This window comes from Musa acuminata, chromosome BXJ3-8 (genome assembly GCF_036884655.1).
Source record: "Musa acuminata AAA Group cultivar baxijiao chromosome BXJ3-8, Cavendish_Baxijiao_AAA, whole genome shotgun sequence".
Classification (NCBI taxonomy): Eukaryota; Viridiplantae; Streptophyta; class Magnoliopsida; order Zingiberales; family Musaceae; genus Musa; species Musa acuminata.
Genome location: NC_088356.1, coordinates 47772367 through 47795603, shown reverse-complemented (window position 1 = coordinate 47795603; position 23237 = coordinate 47772367). Strand labels below are relative to the sequence as shown.

The window sequence follows — 23237 nt, the reverse complement described above, 5'->3', positions numbered from 1 at the left end:
GTAATTTTCATGCTACACATTTCATAATTGATCTATGTCATTTGGTTATGTTAATATTAGTGATCATTGATGGGTTTAGCTATGATTGATATAGCGAAGACCGCTTTGGTCCTATATTAATATGGCCAATGGACGAGATTGTTTTGTATGTCTTGTTTAATAATGGCAACAGTTTTAATCTCATAAAGTATATCACATTTATAAGGATACATATGTGACTCAGTGGGAGATTGTTAGAATTTTAAAAAGTCACACATGTATAATTAAATGTGTTAAGCCATTATTTTGATTAGCCAAAATTAAAGTGATCCAATTAAAGTAAAGTTATTTGGCTAAGGGACATAATTGTTATGAAAATTAATTGTGTGGATACCATCATGTTCCTAACTTAATGACGAGATAAGTTAGGAATATGAAACTCTTGAAGCATAATTGCAGATTCATCAATTATGAATATCAATTATGAATACAATCATAATTGTAGATTCATCAGTTATGACTATAAATAAGGTTATGGTCCCCGGTTGCAGTATCGAATGAAGTTTCTCTTCACCCGTCAAGGAGAAATCTAAAGTTCAAAAGGTACTCTGCAATTGGAAGACCAAATCACCGATCAATTCAGAAAATACTCTAATGGATTCATCAGGTACGCTTTCGTGTTAATATGTTTATCAATTATTGTAGGATTTCATGCATATTATAGTGGATTAAATAAGTTTTATGGAAACATTCTTAATACATTATTTTGGATCTATTCGGTTTGATTCTATAAAGTAATTGTTTGATCCATATTTGATATGTTAAAAAGAACCCCAACACTGAACTCTTCATTCTTAAGAGAGAATAGCTGATGATTTGAATCCATCATACGTACGTAGTGGTAAACATTGAGAGCAGCAGTTGCCATCATAAGAGGGAAAAGCTTGTGGAACTTTGGAAGCAATGCATGCTGCCTTGGTTCATTGGATCTCCTTCCAGAGTCAAGACTGGAGATCCATCCAAGAAGGATTCCTTGGTTTCTCGGTGAACAATTTGATGATGGATTATATAGCATGGGATGAAGCCAGTTGCAGAAATTGTTTGTGCTCTATGCATCTTTCACAGCTCTTGTGAACATTCATCAACCAAATTCAACAACACCGAGCATGCTGAACTCTGTTTCTTCCTTTCTTCCTCTCGAATTTTCGTACAAACAGTGGAGACTTGAGTCCGGACTAATTTCCGTTTTATGTATCACCCAACCAATACAGCCAATATTTTCAAGATTCAATATGCAGAGCCCGGTCAGCTAACATGAACCGAGAGAGAGAGAATATTCTTCGAAAATTTTTATTTTCAAGAATAACTTTTATAACAACCTATCAAGTCAAAGCGTTTTTTTCCGCTTAGACTCTCATTGTATTATGGAAAAGAAGTCATTGATGTCCTAATCAACCCAATGTGATCCAAACCCGTATACACAGATTGTTTGAGATAACACTGAGATTAAAACGTTGAGCTCTCAAATATCACCTATACTCAAACTAAGATTGAGAGAGGTTTCTCGATCCGATCCTTCTGATGTTCAAGTTAGTAACACAAGGCATATGGACTGTCTCTCCCTTATCACCCATGTAGATAAGAGACTAATGAGAGATCGTTGGAAGCAGTTAGAGACTGCCTCCTCATAGAATATTCTGTTTATTTATGACTAAATATAAAAGCTTATCTTCAACATAATGAAAAAGATGAATATCATTTTTTTGACCACTCGCATCTATACTCATATATCTCGGGTTATTAATCTAGATATTGAAGGGATCGAAACAAAAAACCTCTTTCGATCTTAATTTTTATGCAAATAACACATCGGGAGTTCAAAATTTCTTCCGTAGAAATATCTTGAAGAATCCTATATATACGAGTTCGAACCGACTAATCAAGATGCTAATGACTTCTTTCGCTAACGCATTACTGCTCGTAAAGCCTTCCATAGCTCAGTAAAGCTGGTCAAGTAAAAATGAAACCGTAAACCAATCTATTTGAAGGGTGTTTTTATATTATTACTCAATTTGCCAGTTTTGAGTCTCGAGAAAATGGTAGATTGTCACAAGCAAATTGCTTCGATGATTATAAAGCATCTGGCATCGTACCTATGATCAACTTATGCCAAAGAACCTATTGAGCTCTATCGATGTCACATACAATTTTAATGAATCTTTTTTCTTTTCTATACCATACAGAAAAATCAATATCATCGATATTTGATAAAGAGAAATATTCATCTCAATCGTCTCATAATTCAACATGTGATAATACAATGGTATAGAAAGAACAAAGGCTCATAAATATCATCATAATATAAAATATTTAATAAATATTTTATTCACATCATAAAATAATTTTTTTTCACTGAATTCATTATAAAATTCTCATTAGATCAATTATTTTTTAATCGAAATCATTATTTTTAATTATGTTTCTATGGATCGTATTACTAAACCAATCCGTTCTCAATTTTCTTACATGTCGACACTAAATCAGACGGTCGAAACCAATTGGATCATACGAGCACGAATCAAATGGGACTAATGGGATCATCACCACCGATATTTTCTATAACAACCTCAGGAAAGGCAATGTAACGTCAACTTCAACTCTCTCTTTCCACACTGACAGCCTCAGATATCAGCTGTCCTCTTGCAACGTGAACAGCGTACCATTCTGCCATAACAATTTGGAGGCAGAGGCACCCGAAACAGAGACAAAATTTTCCTTTCTTTTAGATGTCGACAGGAAGCCATGACACCGGAAGAGAGAGCTGTGCTTGGGTACCTGCGCACAAGCCGACATGACTCGAACGCGAGCAAACCGAGCAGGCGGCGCAGATGATGTGAGGTGCACGGGGTCTTCTCATGTGAAGAAGAGGTAGTCACTGAGACACACGAGACGTGAGCAGGCATTCAAACAATCTCTGTGCGAATAGCTGGGAAGAGGACAACGGGGTTCGGAATCTTTCGCCTCTCATGTCCATTCACTGCCACCACCAAAGGGACGTCCGAGGCACCTTCGAAAGAAACTCTCTTTCTCCTGGAATGTGTTCTTCTTCTCACTTCAATTTCCCTCCTTTTTCTTTGTCTTGTTGTTTGCATAGGGCGTTGATTCAATATAAGACGGGTGTGAGACGAACGAAGTGCACTGCCTCCATGGCCGTCTCCTCCACAGTCCACACGAGAAGACCAGCTTTTGCAGATGGATTCATGTGCTTACATGAAAAGATGTTCTGCTTGGCAATCATTTAGTTGATGATGGAGTATGATTGTGACATGAAGTCTTACACAGGAAGTGTTCAGAAGGTCTGTAAGTGCCATTTCAATCATCTTCTAAGTGAGAGGAAACTGATGGGAAATAGGAATCAAGTATAAACAGAAGAAAGAACATAATTGGCATTTCTTTGCTCAAATTCATACATAGAACTTGAGATATTATAACCATAATAATAGAATTCGGACGAAATCGGACCGGTCGATCGGATCAATAATAATAATAATAAGTGTTTATTCTTTTTTTTTTATTATTTATAAAAAAAATCATTCATATTTTTAACATCATAAATAACTATATTTTATAATAAAAATTATTAAACCTATCTGAGTTGATTCTGATAAGTATCCCTACCACTGACTATAGCTCCTCTCTGAGAAACCTTTGTCTCTGAAATAGATGCAGGCTGGCCTTTCTTTCCCTACTTCTCTTTTAGAGAAAGAACTTTGTTGGCTGAACCACTGTCAATCAATCAACCTGCCATTTGATTCTTACACAGTGTTAAAAGGCTCAGATGGTGACCTCTCAGAAGGGTAGCTTTCCCCCTCACCCTCAGTGAACAATTCCATTCGATCCAGCAATGGAGGGAGACTTCCAACGCCATTAATGGGATGCAAAAGGATTCACTGTGGAATAATTGAATCACAAAAGTGTGCAGGAGGAAAAGGATTCACTGTGAAGGCAGAGGAGGGAGCAAAGAGACTCTGTTTTATGAGGCAAAGAACAAAAAAAGCACACACACACACACACACTCACTCACCCAAAAGCTTTAGTGATTCCTTTCCATGATCTTTCATGCTCATATCGTCATCAACATTTAAACTCGATTACCTGCACGCGATGATGGAGCTTCCATCACAGGATGCTTACTGTGCCATTCCCCTTACAGTGACCACTCGAAGTCTGGTGAGATCTTGTGATCCATGAACACCAAGGACATCACAAGATACACTTGTGTACGACTCTGATGTGAGGCCCAACAAGTGCAGCAGCATTCGAGGACAAATGCCTGTTGCTGATACTGGATATCCACATCAAGTTTCATGCCACAGGAACAGTATCTCTTCCCACAGTCTGAGCCCCTTCATGAAATAAAACCTGGTTCTGTTACAGGTTTGTGTCACAGTTCACTGTTTGATTCCTGGTGGTGAAGCAGGTGAGGATGCATGATGCATCATACAAACACCTTTAACACAACCCTGCAGCTGAGATGGTATTTGTTTTGATCTGCTGATATGATCTAAACCTGTTCTCTTGTTCCCTCTTTAAGACTCTTTTTGTATCTCTACAGTTACTACTCTCATCACCACCTTCAACACATCGGAAAGCACTGCTCTCTTGCAGAGGTACTGATTCCATATGCCTCTGTTCCTTCACTCTCGTGTCTCTCCTCCAAATCTGTTCATGCTCTCAATCTCCTTTCGGCGGACACTTAAGAATGCCTGGCCTTCCTTTCAGCTCCAATGAGCACGACTGAAGCCTCACAAAATGGACCCTCGTCTTCTACTCCTCACCTTGCTTGCTCTCCTTGGTTCTTGCGCTTGCGCTTCCATTCATGGTGATGCCTTGGCATTAGCTTCTCTAAGAGAAGGCTTCCTTTCTTCCACCTCACAACTTGTGGGCTGGAACACTTCCAATCTGCTCTCTGTCTGCTCCTGGTTCGGAGTTCGGTGCGAGCATGATCGCGTCGTCGGGATCGACATCTCTAACCTGAACATATCCGGCTCTGTTGCAATGGACATCTCTGGCCTTGACTCCCTCGTCAACCTCTCCCTTGCCGGGAACCAGCTTCACGGTGAGATCAGAGTGTCGAACTTGCCGAGCCTTCGATACCTCAACATCTCTTCCAATCAGTTCCACGGCGGGCTGGATTGGAACTACTCGAGCCTGCCGAGCTTGCAGGTGTTCGACGCCTACGACAACAACTTCACAGCCTCGTTGCCGCTCGGCGTCCCAGACCTGAGGAGCATCAGGTACTTGGACCTCGGTGGCAACTACTTCAATGGCAGCATCCCGGCGTGCTACGGGAGCTTAGCTGGTTTGAAGTACCTCTCGCTAGATGGCAATGATCTCAGAGGTCGAATTCCCAGCGAACTGGGCAATCTCACGAGCCTCCAGCGGCTCTATTTGGGCTACTACAACGTGTTCGACGGCGGCATCCCAGTCGAGCTCGGCAAGTTGATCCATCTCGCCCATCTCGACCTGTCGAGCTGCGGCCTCGGCGGACGAATCCCCCACCAGATCGGTTATCTGATCAACCTCGACACCCTCTTCCTCCACACCAATCGGTTGTCTGGCCCGGTGCCGCCGTCGCTCGGCAACCTCACGAGGCTGGTCTTCCTCGACCTGTCGAACAACGAGCTCACAGGAGAACTCCCGCAGCAGCTCGCCGCGCTCACGGAGCTCAGCCTGTTGAACCTCTTCATGAACCGGCTGCATGGGCCGCTGCCGGCGTTCCTCGCCGTGCTACCGAATCTGGACACTCTGCAGCTCTTCGTGAATAACTTCACCGGCGGCGTACCGGAGAAACTCGGCGGCAGCGGCCACATCCGCGTGCTCGACCTTTCGTCGAATGAACTTACCGGTACGATTCCCGCAAACCTGTGTCCATCGAACGGGCTCCAAGTTCTCATCCTCTTCAGGAACTTCTTCTTCGGTCCCATCCCCGAGAGCTTGGGCATGTGCTTGAGCCTAACGAGAGTGAGGCTCGGTCAGAACTCTCTCAATGGAAGCATTCCTTCAGGATTCCTGTACTTGCCGCAGATCAACCTATTAGAGCTCCAAGACAACCACCTCTCCAGTCCGATGCCGGAGAATTCCAACACTAGCCGGAGACCAACCCAACTGGTCCACCTAAACCTCTCAAACAATTCGCTCACCGGTCTTCTTCCTTCCTCGATCCGCAGTCTATCTTCGATCCAAACCTTCCTTCTCGGCCGCAACCAGTTGACCGGTCTGATCCCTAGCGCCATCGGCTCCCTGAGTCACGCAATTAAGCTCGACCTTAGCTGCAATGGCTTATTGGGCTCGATCCCACCCGAGATCGGAAACTGCACCCGGCTCACCTACCTCGACCTCAGCCAGAACAACCTCTCCGGCCCCATTCCGCCGGAGATCGCCGGAATCGGGGTGCTAAACTATCTGAATCTTTCGCGCAACCAACTGAACGGGTCGATACCGAGGTCGGTCGCGGCGGCGATGAGGAGCCTCACGGCGGCCGATTTCTCCTTTAACGATCTCTCCGGCTGGCTGCCGAACTCCGGGGAGTTAGCCTACTTGAACGCCACCTCCTTTTCCGGCAACCCCAAGCTCTGCGGACCGGGTTCGAACAACTCGTGCGACTACGTGGCGGGGGCACCCCGGTCCGGACGCTCCCACGGGGACTTCGAGCTGGCCCTTCCGCTGGCGCTTCTCCTCAGCTGCTTCGCGCTTGCGCTGGCGGCGGCGGTGCGGGACAGGTCGCAACGTGGCGGGTCCGACGGGGCCACGTGGCGGCTCGCCGCCTTCCACCAGGTGGATTTCGGAGTGTCGGATGTGCTGGAGTGCATGAAGGAGGGTAACGTGGTCGGGCGCGGCGGCGCGGGGGTGCTGTACCGCGGCCGGACCCGTGCCAACGGCGATATTGCAGTGAAGCGGCTGGTGAGGCTGGGATCGAACGGGCACGACCGCCGCTTGGACGCCGAGATCCAGACGCTCGGCAGCATCCGGCACCGGAACATCGTCCCCCTGCTCGCCGTCTGCTACATCACGGGGAAGACCAACGCGTTGGTGTACGGGTACATGAGCAACTGCAGCCTGGGGGAGCTGCTGCACGGCGGAGGGGGCGAGCGGTTCGGCTGGAGAAGACGGTACAGGATAGTGGCGGCGAATATCGAGGGACACGTGGCGGACTTGGGGCCGGCCAAGTTCTTGCTCCACGGCGGTGGCTCCGAGTGCATGTCCGCCACCGCTGGCTCCCACGGCTACATCGCTCCAGGTATGATTCTTCGTTCTTTGCTGTTGCTACCTTAATTCACCTGCTCTAAGTTTCAATCAATAGCCCTCTATGTTCCCCGATGCAGAGTATGCGTGCGCTCTCAAGGTGGATGAGAAAAGTGACGTCTACAGCTTCGGGGTGGTGCTGCTGGAGCTCATCACCGGGCGGCGGCCGGTCGGAGGATTCGGGGACGGCGTCGACATCGTTCAGTGGGTAAAGAGGGCCACTAGTTGCAGCGGGGACAACGTTGGACGCATCGTGGACTTAAGATTTTGCAGAATGCCGACAATGGGGGAGGTGACGCATGTCTTCACTGTTGCCATGCTGTGTGTCCAAGAGAACGGTGTCGAGAGACCAACGATGAGGGAGGTGGTGCAGATGCTCTCTGAAGGAGAGCAGAGGACCAACCTCCATTCTCCTCATCATCATCCTCCTCTTGTAGGAGAGCAGAGCAGCGGCGATAGGGAGAACAAATGCTTGAAGCCATTTCCAGACCTCTTGGCCTAGTGATCAGTGAGCTGTAAGAGTTCATATTCCTTCATGTAAGCCTTTCTTTGCCTTCAATGAGAGTAGAGGCATCAAACTCATGCACCTTTGGTACGTTGAGGCCATGGACATAGATAGCACCATCAAATTTGATTCAAGGGATCAACATCACAGAAGGTAATAGAACATAATGCATCAACTTCAGACTACTATTTTCACACACTGAAAAAGAAGAACAATCTTAATTCAACTGTAAGGTAAACTCTCCTTCATTTTGTAACTTGGATCAATTTCACAACAACAAAGTGGTTGCTCTCACAGTCATCCCTCGAAGCTAAAAATTTTATTCTAGGCAACAGCTTCAAAAGCGCGCAAGTAACTAATGTTTCCGGAAGGTAGTAACTAGATTTATTTTTACAAACTCAACATCATAATGAGGAAAGTTTTTTATTGCGCTTCCTTGCAGTCTTTGCCAGAGCATCACAAATCTCCTTCTTTCGCTTTAAGTTGTCATCTGCCTTGCTTGCACAGTTCTTCGCTTGAAGCTCCAATGCCCCCTTCACAAAGAATTTGACCTTCCACAATGTGATTTCACTCTGCATCAAAAATATGTACCAAGTATTGCAGACCTTGATCAGTGAGGTTGCTGTTCTTAGAATAGGTCAATATTGATGTGTTATCACAATAGGAATATATGTTGTCAATGTTAAGTTCCAGTATTGCACACCTTGATCAGTGAGATTACTGTTCTTAGAATAGGTCAACATTGATGTGTTATCACATAGTAATACAAGTTGTCAGTGCTAAGTTCCAGTCATGAACTGAAGTGAAAGAGCTTAATGAACCACCAAGGCATGCACAACTATGAAACAGTTGAATCCAATTCTATTTAAGTCACAAGATAGTAACGAATAACAAAAATGTATATGATCAAATGTAAGCGGATCCAATAGGAACATTAAAATCCAATCCAAAAGCCACATCAGATGACATTGAACTCAATTTCCAGCAAGTAGTCAGTCCTTCAGCCAATCATTCACTGTTGCTGGTTTCTCATTGAACAGAGAGCATGAAAAATATCCAGTGATTTCGCTATAAAACATATTTATACTGTATATAACTAATTTCTCTATGAGCATTTAGTTAATGTATATTAAAATCGACAGTATAATTCTGGATGCCAAAATGTGCTGGCTACGAGAACTGAAATGAACTTGGAAAGAACTGTAAAGCATGCATGGGGTAAAAATACAAAACCTGTGCATCCATATCAACATCCACCACTTCGCCTGTAGTTTGAAAACTGGGGTTGTCTTCAGCAATAATTTCTAGAGCCTTGTTAAGATCTTCGGGGGATAAAGCGCTCAGGCCAACACCAAGTTTTCTTTTCTCCTCTGCTGACATTTTCCTAAGAAAATATTTCTAAAAGTTAGTAAGGCATAAATTTGAAAATGCTTCCCTGCAGCTAAGTTACAGCCTAGCGCACAAGACTCCCACCAGGTGGAGTGTGGCAAAAGTCCACGTACGCAGTCTTATCATTGCAAACAAAGAGCCTATTTTCATGAGTTGAAGCTTTGATACCCAGGTCAGCAAAAAGAGCAACCTTATGTATTTGAGAAATATTACAGAAAATAATTAACACATATGAAGCAAACCATGATACAATGCCATTCAGAATGCGGAAGTAATCATCAAAATTTTTCATGGGAAAAAGGAAAACGCAACTATTAGTTTTTCTATATTCTTGGGAGAAAAGGATTACAATTTTCGGATCTCATTATGTCCATACTCTATATTATGTGCAACATTTGGTTAATTTGACTCTAAAGTCTAAACAACATTTGGTTATGTCCATACTCTATCAACAATAACTTCAAGTAGGACAAATGCCATATGGTAAACCTAATAATGAGCTTATGCTACATAACACGAGTAAATATATTGTTAGTATAGACCACATTTTCTATCTTGCTAATGAATTTGCAAGGTCAACTATCATGTTAACAATTCTAATAAGTCCACTATCTTGCTAATTATAAAATGAAAGGTCAGTTTCTTATTAATTATAAAATAAGATAATTCATTTCCCCAAAAGCTTCTAGCTTACATCATTTTTTATATCACTGTCCTCCATTGCCTCAAGGCCTCACAGAAGTTTAAGGTATGAATAGCTGCTAAATATTCTAGCAAATTGAATCAACTGAATTAACTAAGGAGAGACTTGGGGTCTACATATACTACAAGCATGTTGATGAAAAAAACAAACAGTTACCTGCATTTCTGGATTACCAACTTCCTCAGCTCTTCCAAACGCGCATTCAGTTCATCAAGCTGAAGATTTGTTAGAAAAAAATTGTCAGTCACTTAGTGGTTTTCTGAAGAAAAAACACCGTACCTATCCGAAGGTGTGAAAATGGAAATAGTTACCATGTCATCTAATTCTGGTCTAGCAACTATGTATTTCATATTGTTAGCACCTACTACTCTACTCGGTTTGAAAATTAATTTATGACTTTCAAAAAGATAAAGCAAATACTTAGAGAAATTATCCATAATAAGGTTCTATGTTACCTCACTGTTAGTATCTCTAGCCATTTTTGCAAAAGCAGCCTCCCGAGCAATCAGCATGTTTGCAAGAGCTTGAACCTCGTCGTCCTTTTGTTTTGCCTCCTGACAAGTGAGCACCAAAGAAAAAAAGAAAAAAAAATTTTCATGACTCGACAGCTCTGACAAAAGCAGCTTCATATCCACGCAGGAAATAAAAGAGAACGTGATAGCTAGAAAGAGGTAACAAATATAGCAACAGAAACAAGCATACTAAACTTCACCTCTTCAACAACTTTAGGAAGTAGTTGCAGCCACTTCTCTTCAAATTTATCCAGTAATGTTTTAGCCATGACATGAATATCACTTCTGTCATCGTTGTATGTCATTGCATTAGTGAAAACCAATCTTACATCGGCATATATTTCACGAACATTTTTATATCCATTGCCATCCTTTGCTTCCATTTGGTTTTTGATTGTACCAAAGTCCATGGGCTTTTTAATAACCTAGGATGAAGAGAAGTCTCAAATTATTGTTAATCAAACTAAGAATAAGACAAAAGGATGCTAACTGCACTTTTCTAAGACAGAAAATTCTTATTAAAGGGTATCCAATGATTTTGACCAATTAAGCAACTAGCAGATACATCTAAGAGCAATGGAACTACCCAAAATCAAACCAAATTCAATTAAACAGATTATCATTATCAAACAAGCACAAGAAAGGCAATATTACTTGTCTTCAGTATGGTGTAGGAAAAAGTAATTCACAAAGGATTGAAAGCTTCAGATATACAAGAACCATGCCAGCTCTACTAATATAAAGATCATATATAGCTGAACAGAAAATTAAAGAAGTTACATGAGGAAACAACAAATCTTTTCCTATATATAGGGCACTGCCGTCAAGTGTGATCCATAAAAATAGTGAAACATGTTTGCAGCAGATTTCCAATTTGGATTTCAAAAATTGCAGAAAAAAAAAGGCGGTTGGTGTTAGCATATTAAATTTAATTCAAAAAATTTCAATTGACAACATGAAGACAAAAGAAAATGTATGAATAGATGGAGCAAGCATACAAGATTGAAGGCAAATAGGGGCACACCTCATAATAGTCATCAAGACCAAGACCCTTAACATCAACAGGGTTCATGAACGGTCGAGCCCACTTGTGCTGTGTAATCTGCAAATAATAATTTAGCCAGAGCAATCAGAAGAAATAGTAACAAATAAGGAAATAAGAACATAACTGCTTCCAACCAGTGTACTTTACACAAAGGTAATATCAGTTATCAGACAACTAAAAAGCTGTTACAACCTGTATGTATTCACAATTAACTTGCGTTGCCAGCAATTTATAATATAAGAAAGGCGATGACAAGCATTTGATCCACACATGCGAAAATGTTTGTGAAAACTTAGGAAACCTAATGTCTTATTCGTTCGCCACAGCTAACATTTACCTAACAACACAAATATATCTATAAAAGGCACAAAACAAGCTTCTTGCAGAGTTGCACCAAGTTTCAAAAGAGATAAAGCATCTGAGTGTTCCATACAACCTTTCCGATCTATACCAATCTTTTAACTCAAAAAGATATGCATGCATCTAGAACCATAAAAAATTACTAGCATCATGAGAATTGTGAATTAGTGCTTGCCTGCTTCAATATGGTACCAAACTGCCGCATGAGCTCCTGCATTCTCTTTGTGCAAACAGCTTCCTTTCTACTCCCGTCAATCAGCTTGTTACCACTATTGTTGCTTCCACTATTACCAGGTTTCTTTTTTTCCTTATCTTTACCACCTGAGTTCCCCTTAGAATTATTCGGCTGTTTCCTATTAGCGTAGTACTCAACAACCTCATTTACCTTCTGCTCCAGCTGTATACCAACAACGCATCATAAAAAACACAAAAGAAGTGTTCTTTCTTTCCTAAGTAACATCGAATTGGGAGCAATAAGCAAAAAGGCATCAAAGATCGGGAGACGTTAAACACCTCATTAGCTTTGGAGATGTACTCATCAACACGATGCCTGAACCGTTCGACATCGGTTTTGGGGTTTCCGGCCTCCACTGCTACGCCGGCGTCGCTCCCGTTCCCGCTAGCCAGCGGAGGTTGGGGAGGCCGAAGCGCCACGACCGCGGCTCCTTGTGATGAAGCTGCCATCCTTTGTCTCCTAATCGTCAAGAAAGATCACAGGGATCCCAGGATTTGTGATCCCTTTCCTCTTCCCTCGAATAAATTGTTGGCAAGAATCGTGGGTGAATTAGGGTTTAAAGAAGGGGGAATCAAACAATCTGAAGTTTAAGGAATTGAGGGCTTACTTTTCGGTGAATTGCCTCTTCGGAATCCGAACACTTCCGAGATGGAATGGGCTAACAGATCGATGTCGAGGGATTTGATGGGGGAGGGCACGAAGAGACGGTCGAACGGTCGGACCGAAGAAAACCGAACCGTAGCACGCGGTTCGGTCCGGTACGCATAAACAACCCGGTCGATGTTGTTCGTCTTTGGACTCGATAAATGTACTGTTACATTAATATACTACATGTTCGTCTCTGCGGGGGGGACACACTACTTGAGTCACGACTAAGCTACGAGTCTTGCGAGAAACGCATGGCCTTGCACACATCAGACTGATGTGGCTTGAGTCGTAACTCATGAGTCACTGTACCCCAGTTCGTAAACAGAGCTTTCATCCATTGCTTCAAGACAATATAATAATGATTCCTGCGACAACCAGATTTCCGTCCCATGTACAGATCTTCCATTTACATCACTCGTCAAGAAAGTTCAGATGACTAATTCATGTTCTTGTTGAAATCACAAATCTCGAAATCAATTTCTTAATTTGATCCAAACATTTTTTTTTTTCTTGTGAGAGCAAAAGAAGCAGAGACATGACCACTGCATCACTCACAACAAGCAGCATACATCGCAATTCAAATCAATTACAGATATTATACAGTAGACAAAAAAGATTTTTGAGGACTTGTGCTTCTGATCAAGTTCTCAGTGGCATTTGCAAGTTTCTGTCAGTCCACATCCTTTCTTCTTACTCGAAATCGTCGTCGGGTAGCATTGCCGTCAAGAGAGAATACTTGACCCTCAGCGATATCTTACCTCTCTCTAAATTCAGCTTTGCACCAGAGACCACCCAGTAACCAGGGCTGTCTTGCGGACCGCGCACCATTTCAGTCGTGTCGACAAACTTGAGCAACTTTGGAGTCTGTACTGGAACCGGCGGGCCACCGGGATAAACTGCCGAGTTGATGTTTACATCCGTTGGCCTGGGTGGAGGCTTCTGAGCAGCCGCAGAGAAATGAGTGCTGATGAGTGTTGAGATGAGACCAGATTTTTGGACCAAGTTTGGAGAATTATCCCACTCTGGGTTCTTGACAAGTGCTGCATTGGAAACAGTCGAGAATTGGAGGCGGAGGAAGAGGACTTTCTTGAAACCATGATGGCCCACATGTAACTGAGCCCCAGTAACAATCGAGAGGTCATCATCATCGGCGTCCACTGGCGCTGTGCAGACATGAGAAAAATGCCTCCAGTCAACTGGCTCATAGTACTTTCGGTCATACGATTCAGTGGAGGCTCGGTTATGTGGGTTGTCATGAAGCTCAAATATTTGGGGAAGGGAGCAAAGATGTTGGAGATGAATTGCTAATCTGTTACTCCTTTTACCCTCTAAGTATAACCGAAGTCCTGTCACCGGCTTCTTGCCTACATCAACCTGAAACAATTGCTGATTCATGAGTCCTAAAATAAGCCAAATGATTCTATTCTAAACCAAAATGAGAAAACTAGGTGCAGAACATTTAAAAGCTTTGACTCGCTTTTGACATACTATTCATTTTGTAATTGCAAATGTTTCAAATGGAAACCTTGAACTTCAGCTATATACATTCTTCATCTGGTGTCGGTTGTACAATTCTTCAACACAATTTTTGACAGTATCACATCTAGTATTTGCAACTTAAAATTGAACCAATTCAAGCACCCAGCACTGTGAACAAGCTACTTTAAGTTACAACTTTGGGGAGAAACTAGCAACCGAGAAACAGACACTAATTAGATGAAATTACCTTCCTATACAACATAAATTTTAGTGGAAAGTGGATAAACTAAACTAGAACATGCATAAATCTAAAAGGGTTATTAGACAAGGGAATCCACTTTTCTGTTAGTTATTCATTCTAGTTTTCCAAGTACCGTCTAGAATCGTTAACAAAATCATTGGTAAAATCAATTATTCTTATTTTGGTATTAGTCTGAACCTGTAACATCAACTATATACCAGCGACATTTTAAGTTCACTAAGACACAAAAAATTTGCTATAAAGAGTGCTTTTCTATATAACCAATTGATATAAGTAAATTAACCTATCTAATTTCTCCAGTTATGTGACTGCCTTGATTTAAATAGATGTCTTGTTTGTAGGAAACTTAACATTACTGAAAGTGTCATCCATTTCATATATCTTAGATTGAAATATTAAAAGAGACTGTAAATTAATACAAAACCATGGTGCATAAGGTTGAACAAAAATTTGCTAGCTGTCAGCATTACTTAGGTGAAAATTTCTCTCATGTCCTTCCACAATTATTGGCCTTCTGGCTCTCATCAATCCTTGGACCAATTTTAAGATTCCTATGATGTACACTGGACAAAAGGACAGCAATTGTCAAAGTAGTTAAAAAGGATAGATTACCATAAACATGTCTCAGGGCGGATTTAAAAAAAAAAGGCATGGCAATGGACTCAACTTACGTGCAAGAAACATTTTTAACTGAGATTCTTGGTCCGAATCAGGCAGTATTCTTGGCTCATCATGGCCAGATGTAGCAGTCTGGTAGTCTCATTTATGATGATTTCTTACAAATGTATGCAATGGCATGTTACTGACCTTATGAAGCAGATTTGCTGCCATGCATCCCTTGTGCTGAAGTGAGGGTCAGTGATTTAATTAGAAGAGCTGGAGTAACACATCCATTGTTTCTTTTGTTTGACCATCTTATTGCAGATTTAGTCTTATAAACACCTCCTACTAATGGTTGTGATGAATCGGTCTGGGCTCAGCCGTAGTGGATTCCTAGTTCTGATTCTGTCAATAAATTTCTGAAAGTTACTTAAAAAACTGGGCAATCAATCGGATGGAGCCTTCATATGGTTGCTCGGGAAATTCGTATGAATAAATTTTCCTACAATGTTAGTCTTGTGGTTGTTTCCCCTATATCAATTGTCGCTTAATTGGCTTGTTTGAAAAGAAATTTTACATCTCTTTCCTCAATGTAGGTGAGTCAACATGTGCAGGATACTTTCTATGAGAAGTTTAACAAACCTTGTCATAAACCCACCCAATCATGGGTTGATCAGAATCAAATCAGATGGGTCTTTGACCATAACTGCAAGTCTGTTAGATCAGGTTATATTGCGCTGCTCTTGTCATTTGTGCAGGTGCTAGAACTACCCTGGCCATCTCACCAATGCAGTCTGAAGCTGAGTGACACTGGAAGGTATCAATGAGGCAAACAGGAAGAGACCCAGATTAATAGAGATGCAAATGGATTCACAAACCCCTGCTAACACTTCAAAAAGAAAGGAGGAAGCTACCAGGGAGAATTAGGAATGTTATCTATACTCTATAGGTCTTCAAACTTTTCTTTCTATTTTCTAAGAGAGTTCATTTAGATTATGTCTATCAGCAAGCTAATAACCCTGTTCACTTTTTTGAGTAACTCGGTCCCCTACGAAAGCTGCGGGTCATTTCTTTGAGAACCCTGTGAATTACCTGACTTGTGGAGCTTTGTAAAGTTGATGTATCCAGTCAGTATTTTGACAAATTAGTTCTAGTTGAGATCAACCCCCTTTTTTAACAAAAAAAAAATTATCTTGTGATCTTTTTTACAATTCCACAGAACTCAAGACTTAGAGAATGTCAACAATATAGCAATTAGTCAACAATGGTGACAACCAATAGCGAAAAGAATATAAATAATTACCATACTGGTGTTGACAAGAAGCTTAGGCCCCATGAAGGAAAACTGAAGTGATGCAGTGCTCTGTTGCTTCTGCTGTGGACCAAGAGGAAGATCACTGTAAACAGGGGCCCATTGTCTCGGCAACTGGAACTCCAAAAACTGATGAAGTTCTTCAATTGGTGGCTTATCTGATGTCCAGAGATAAAAATAAGAACAATTACAACACTATGCACATAAACCACATACAAGGAATGCCTTGTATCTATAACAAAAGTCTTTATCATGACATTTTTAAAGGAAACCTATCCTCTGAGATATTTCAAAATTTTTAAAGCTCATAGTATCTCAGAAAGAATTGATAAAACTAGAAGAGTTTACTGAAGCCACATCAACATAAAGGCTAACTCAAAACCTGATATTTCTTTCTGCTTAATGCTTATCTTTAAGAAATAAAATTGAAATTACACGACAGCATTTGCTGGACAGAATCATACTTTCCACTGGAAATCAACCAATTTAGGCAACTAGAAATTTGCAAGTACGCCACAGCATCTGCTCCACAGGATAAAACTTTCCTCAAGAAATCAATTAACAGATCTCGAAAGCTATTTAGGCAACAATATTCCTGACTCTTTTGCAACATGTCAAAAATAGAAAACATGAGCTTATGTTTTGGCATAGAACTTATACCATAGAGAAAATCATCCTTCTAGGATTTTAGTTCAGAATGAATAAGAGCCAAAGGGTCTCAGGTCACATGAGGATGCAACTAATGACAAAGCAAATCCGATGCTATGCAAGTCATTAAAAGGCATAATAATTTTTTCATAAAAAAACATAGCAATTACATAGAATATCACATTAATTTTAATTTCTAAAAGACTCTACAGCTTATTGTTATTCCAGATATAGCTCCATTTTCCCAATTTTAAAATATACTGAAATCAGTGAGAAACACTTCATAAATGACAAATTGTTAATGAAGTGTGCTCTAAATCAGTAATGACTTTAGGATGTATTATACCAGAGGATTCTTCTTAATCCACAAATAATTCTTAAGAATATATATCACATTAATTTGAATACAGACACTTTGACAAACTAAATTGTATTGTATCATCAATCATCAGCATTCCACCTCTATTTTTTTCTGCACAAGGTCATATACATATCTACAGATGTCACAGATAGATTAATCTCCCATAAATCAGAAAGTTGATGAGCAACATAACTTCTAATTTTGAGTACATTCAGCCAGCAGTCAAGGTGCCGTGAGATGATTTCAATAAAATAAAAGATTTTAAAATTTTAGGATCCTCAAATGAAAGTTCTTCTTGTGAATCAAAGGGGGTCATCATGGCAAATTGAGCCAAAAGCACTGCCTTATGCACACATATATTTGTCTTAGCAATAAGTGCAGTATGAGAAATAAGTTCAAACTTAAATGAAAGGTCTGCTTGTGTATGTGAAATAGGGATCGCCATGGCAAATTGAAAGAAAAGCACTGCCTTATGCACCAGTAAGTTTGCCTTAGAAAAAAGCAACTGCAGAATGAGATTAAAAGAGTTCAGATTTCATACTTACACCGTAAGTACAAATTGATGGCATGGTTTAGGAATCCACTTCCAGGAACCCCATTCAAAAGAGAAGTAATTGGCATAAAGGACATTAAAATTACATCGGGTTCAGACTGAACAGTGTTCAACCACTCGATATGAGGTAAGTCCCAGTTATCCCTTCCCCCTCTTTGCTTGAAGATTTGCACGATGCCCTGAATTTGTAAGACAAAATGTAAAACAGATCATTTTAAGACTAAGTATAGCTTAAAATATTTTCACAGAAGAAATCATTCTAAAGAACTTTATCTGTTAAAAAATATACCTCTTTTGCGCAGTAAGAGCTTGACTGACTGGATTCTGCAAACCTTAGTCGCTGCTCTCTCAACTCGTACTGCACCACGGTAATTTATTAGTATAAAACTATAAATTGACACTTGGCGACAGGAGATGTGTCTTACAATGTCATAGCATCAACTAAATCCGATATTATGAGATTAAAAAATTGATAATATTAAAAAAGGCCCAATGCTTCAATTTACAATATCTTATTTCATTTGGGTAACTAGTAGATGTTATTGGAGCATTAGGAAAATGTACACACTACCAGCATTCAGCACAAAGGCATATGATTCGTCATAAGGTATTTAGGCCTCTCAGACCTGAGGTGCAAGACAAGGTCCATGTGTTAGTAAGATCAAACACACTTTGCATCATTCTGAATACACAAATCAAGAAGATCAATTTTCAGGACCTCCAGAACCTGTTATCTGTTCAGTGTATTATATAAGGTATATCAATTCAAGCATGTCTAGTCCAACCAATTCTATGTCCTAAACAGTGAAATTTACTATGCTAGACTGACTGGATTCTGCAAACCGCAGTCACGACTCTTTCAACTCATACTGAACCGGTGTAATTTATTAGTATAAATTGCCAATCAGAAACAGGAGATGGATGTTACAATGCAATAGTAAAGTTCACCATAAAAATCATTTCTGTTAAATTTCTAAGGAACCTTATTAACCAAAATTGTTAAGTACTCAAGATCATAAAGTGCTTGGGCCTCACAGACCTGAGGTGCAAGACAAGGTTCATGCGTTAGTTAGATCAAGCACACTTTTTCATCACTCACAAATCAATAAGGCCAATTTTCAGTTCGTCCAGAAACTGTTGTCCATTCAGTGTATCATATAAGGTAATATCAATTCAAACACGTCCAGTCCAACCTATTCCTGGTCCTAAGCAGTGAAACTTAATATGCATCCCAGTAATTTAGGTATCAATCAAAATTCCAAGAAATGTTTGGCATCATAAAATACAACCTTAATCAAAATTTCAAGAAAATTACCACCATGTCTCTCATGCAACCTTAATCATGGTGCACACCTTAGTTGTCCATTCATAAGTAACCAGAATAGGTTAAAGAATGTTTTTTTTCTGAAATAATATCTTATCGTGCCAATGATAAGCCTGTCAGACCAACAACAAAAAAGAAAAAAAATTCATCCTGCACTACGAAAATATTATCTTTAAATGACCTATCATTACAGTGTTAAGAAAAAGGTTAAGCTGCCTTAGTTTTGAGTTTAATGAAAACCAGGAAACAAAATCAGATCAAAATGAGGGTTAAACACCTTATCTTTCCCATATGTTTCTTTAGAAGCCATGTCATATTCTCTTGAAGTCTCCTGAAATCTCTTATCTGCCAACTCTTTCAACCTTTTCTGAACTTCAACAGGTTGGAGGTTAGACGAGTGCTGCTGTTTGATATAGATTACATCCTTTCCTCCCATCTTCACACCAATTATAATATGAGTACCAAATCTTTCAATAAACCTAGAAGAAAAAGAGAAGTGATATGCATTCACATCCCAAAGTGGGTGGTCATACCAAGAACTTTGGAACTTGTTGCTGAACAATTTTCCATTAAAGTTTAAGTCTTACAACTTCAAAAGAAAGGAACGATAATTTATCCTTCAACAAAGAGTTAAACTTGAAAAATGGAAATAATAGTAATCATATTTCAGGAGAAAATTTTCAACTACGCACAAGAAAACTTTTGAGATAGATAGCATTCTACAATGAAACTAAAACAATTCAAGAGCAAGTGCTAACAAAGTTAAGATCTGCAGGTAAAGAAACATCTGCAGGAACAAAAGCTAATATATTAAAGAGCCCAGTTATTGTTCTAAAAGTATATATTTAAAACCCCTCACAAGCAAAAGTAATACATGAACTTTATGTTCAGCTATTTAAAAGAAGATATCAAACCTTGCCAAAGCAGCAGGATCCCATGTTGATGGAACTGCATGCTTAACATGATCACGAAGTACAATCTGAGATTTTGATAATGCAAGAGCATATAGTGTAATAAACCATCCATCAAATGCAAGAGCTTTCGTATTTGCTGCATCTTTCTGCCAAGAACCTGAGAATTCAAACATACTGTTGAAGAGGCCAGAAGGTATTTTTCCAGATAAAGATAACTCCTGGTTAAATTGCTCGGACATCTGCAGAAAGTTCCATAAGAATTAAGAAAGAAAAATGACTTGTTACAGCTAGATATATCATAGACATTCCCATTCTTGTTACCAACACATGCAGAGATGGAACAGCAACCAAGCACAGTGACCATATACAATAATATCCTCAGAGACACCCATCAATGATCAATGAATGGATTTTGTAGATGTTGCGGAAAAATAAGGTTGGACAGTTGTTGCTTTTGTCTAGGTTGTCATTCGCGTACCATTTCCAATTGATCACTCTCATTAACAATTTGTCTTCTAGAGGACATCCATACAACAACAATAACAACAAAGTCGTAAGTTCAACTATTTGGGATCGGCTATATAGATTTTTTGTCGCCATTGAGATATGTAAAAAAATCAAATGTTTAGTTAAATTTAGAGTACTTAAATCTTTATTTATAGTTTCTATTAAATTTTTTTTATGTCTACATCTATCTCTCTTCATACCACTAACATTAATTATTTCACCTCTTCTGACTATCGCATCTGGAGGTCTTCTCATAACCTCTAGATTATGAGAAGACCTCATAATCAGTCCTCTCTTACCTATATAACAAACACGGATTACTTTCTTTTTTGCCTAAAAGAGAACATGATCAACCTTTAATCTTGTAGCTAGGCAAGGCTCCAGTTCAACTTGAGTATTAGATAGTCAAAGCGAATCCTTTATAAAACAAAATTTGAAATGACAAAGCTACTTGGATGTTCATGCTTGTCAATTGCACAAGTCAATATTAACTTCTGCCTTCTCTAGTATTAAAAAAATCTTAATGCAAAAAATTGTGCCACATCAAGCTTAAATGAATTGGAATGAAAATGATCATAAGTGATCCCATATTGAAGTCAGGATTGGGCTACTCAGAAGCCTTTAAATATAATTTGACAGGCATTTAACTGGATATGAATATACTTGGGACCAAAGGGCATGCTCTCCAATGACATGCAGTTTATAAGAACAAGTAAGCTCTTACAGAGTATACAAAACTAATTGTCATGGTTTCAAATCCTAAAAAACACTTCTTCCAGCATCAATCAATGCCCACATTTTTACCTTGCTATGAAAACGACAAACATGATAAAAACAAATTAAATCTGGTCTACAATATATCATAAAATCTGCAGTTTAACCAGCCCATATCCTTGAACACATCCAATGTGCATTACACAACAATTATTACGTAAAGATAATGAACCAAAATGCATCGATTTGGGAACAAACAAACCAAGGCATACCTGCTGAAACGAGAGAACATCTGACCTGAACCTTATTCTTTCTCCTTTATCACACTTTATGGATTTAGGAACATTTGGAATAGACAGTCCACCAGGAAGGACGATGTTGTGAACCTGATCATGATCAATCTCAATCAACCATGGATCCGAGGAATCTCTCTTGCAGTGCTTCAAACGGATATCTCCAGCGATGTCATATCCTAATCCGATCGAGTTGATCGCAATCTCAGCAGCTTTCAGCGGTGAAATCTTGAGCGCCATTCTTGATCATAACAAACTAGCTAAAGTAATTTCTTATGCTGAAATATGATCTGTTATACCCCTCACCTCACACAATCGTCAGGCCTATGAAACCGATATTTTTCTCCTCAGAATCCCAGAACTACAACCCACCAGCACAAAATTCAATTTTTTTCCTATTACCGCCAAAATCGCAACAGAAACAGTGGGTTTTCTCAGTATTCCCGAGGCCTAAACTCAAATCTGGAGAGCAAGCTTCAGCACTCCACCTCTACTCACTCCACACGGACAAATCCTTACCAAATTTCTCACAGAGGCAGAGAAATCACAGATTACCTGAGGCTTTCACACTGAATCTCTTCTAAGACTCCGCTCCGATCGAGAAACAAGAGCAACAAAACCCCAGCTCAGATTGCGGCAAAATCTAGCCTCAGAACCACCCCAAATCTCCTCAAGATAGCCCCAGAACCCAAGAATTCCTAACCCAAGCTGCGTCGGTAGACCGAAAACACCAGCAAATTCCTGCTGCTCTCTCCAAAAAATTGACCTCCCCCGGATTTAGGGTTAGGTTGGTCAAATCTGACGAGAGAGTATTCAATTGCGATACCGCTGACGTGACGTCCGTGCCCACGACTTTTCCGGACAAACGAATCGGGCATCGCCACCAACACGCACACCGCACACGTCCTGTGGCGACGCCCTGCGACTCCACAACACCTCTTTCCGTGTATCAGAACAACACGATGAGCACCGTACGCGTACCCGTCTCCCAAAGGGTAGACGCGACGATTCGGCAAGCAAGCGGGACCCGCATGGGTCCGGCTCCATTACCCGGTGGTGGTTGCGGTGGAGTTGGTGGTGTAGGGATCACACCGCACCACTCTCTCACTCCCACCGTGCGTTAAAAATTGCATGCTTGAGGGAGCAGCAAAGCTAATGCACCAGAAAGGGTGGATTAAACAAGCATACATCTCGTTTGGTTGATCTTTAGTGATCATGTTTGACTTGGGTTTACCTACATTTTATCATCATTAAGACTTGATTAATCTTACTTAATTGCGGCAATTATCGAAAGGTTGAATATTTTAGCATGTCACTGCAGTTGTCACCTGTTGTTTTGCATGGGCACATACTGAAGGGAAAGTTCTAAGAAGGTATCCCATGAAAAGGTCAGAGAGAATTCGTGTGGAATGGATTCCAAAGTGTTGATCGACATTTGTTGTCTCGTTGATACGACAAGAAAAAGAATTTTACGTGGCGTTGGAAATGATAGCATGAATTGTCGAAGGAGAAGTGAATATTCCCTGCATTTTTTATATTTTGGTTTGATTTTGTTTGATGAAAAATCTGATTGTTGGAATTGATTATGG

General features: G+C 40.4%; 3 protein-coding genes across 4 annotated transcripts; 1 reads left to right on the top strand and 2 right to left on the bottom strand.

Annotated features, from left to right (window-relative positions):
* The first annotated feature begins 4664 nt into the window (after window positions 1–4664).
* Window positions 4665–7820, top strand: LOC103996466 (leucine-rich repeat receptor-like serine/threonine-protein kinase BAM1). Its single transcript, XM_009417389.3, has 2 exons — window positions 4665–7279; window positions 7365–7820. Exons 1-2 carry the CDS (start codon window positions 4792–4794, stop codon window positions 7784–7786), a joined length of 2910 nt encoding a protein of 969 aa, XP_009415664.2. The 5' UTR covers window positions 4665–4791; the 3' UTR covers window positions 7787–7820.
* A 168-nt stretch (window positions 7821–7988) lies between these two features.
* Window positions 7989–12780, bottom strand: LOC103995953 (transcription factor GTE1). Of its 2 annotated transcripts, none has more exons than XM_009416721.3 (9): window positions 12641–12780; window positions 12312–12543; window positions 11974–12195; window positions 11418–11495; window positions 10594–10818; window positions 10337–10435; window positions 10038–10096; window positions 9023–9173; window positions 7989–8361 (listed from the first exon to the last, which is right to left on the bottom strand). In XM_009416721.3, exons 2-9 carry the CDS (start codon window positions 12480–12482, stop codon window positions 8194–8196), a joined length of 1173 nt encoding a protein of 390 aa, XP_009414996.2. In that variant the 5' UTR covers window positions 12483–12543; window positions 12641–12780; the 3' UTR covers window positions 7989–8193. The 2 variants fall into 2 exon arrangements, with proteins under 2 accessions (XP_009414996.2, XP_018685924.2); XM_018830379.2 differs by having other exon boundaries at window positions 12312–12548; window positions 12641–12751.
* A 334-nt stretch (window positions 12781–13114) lies between these two features.
* LOC103995954 (MACPF domain-containing protein At4g24290) lies at window positions 13115–22445 on the bottom strand. Its single transcript, XM_009416722.3, has 7 exons — window positions 21628–22445; window positions 20135–20373; window positions 19498–19699; window positions 18186–18254; window positions 17889–18075; window positions 16326–16492; window positions 13115–14055 (listed from the first exon to the last, which is right to left on the bottom strand). The coding sequence occupies exons 1-7, from the start codon at window positions 21886–21888 to the stop codon at window positions 13372–13374; spliced, it is 1809 nt and encodes a 602-aa protein (XP_009414997.2). The 5' UTR covers window positions 21889–22445; the 3' UTR covers window positions 13115–13371.
* Between the last annotated feature and the right edge of the window lie 792 nt (window positions 22446–23237).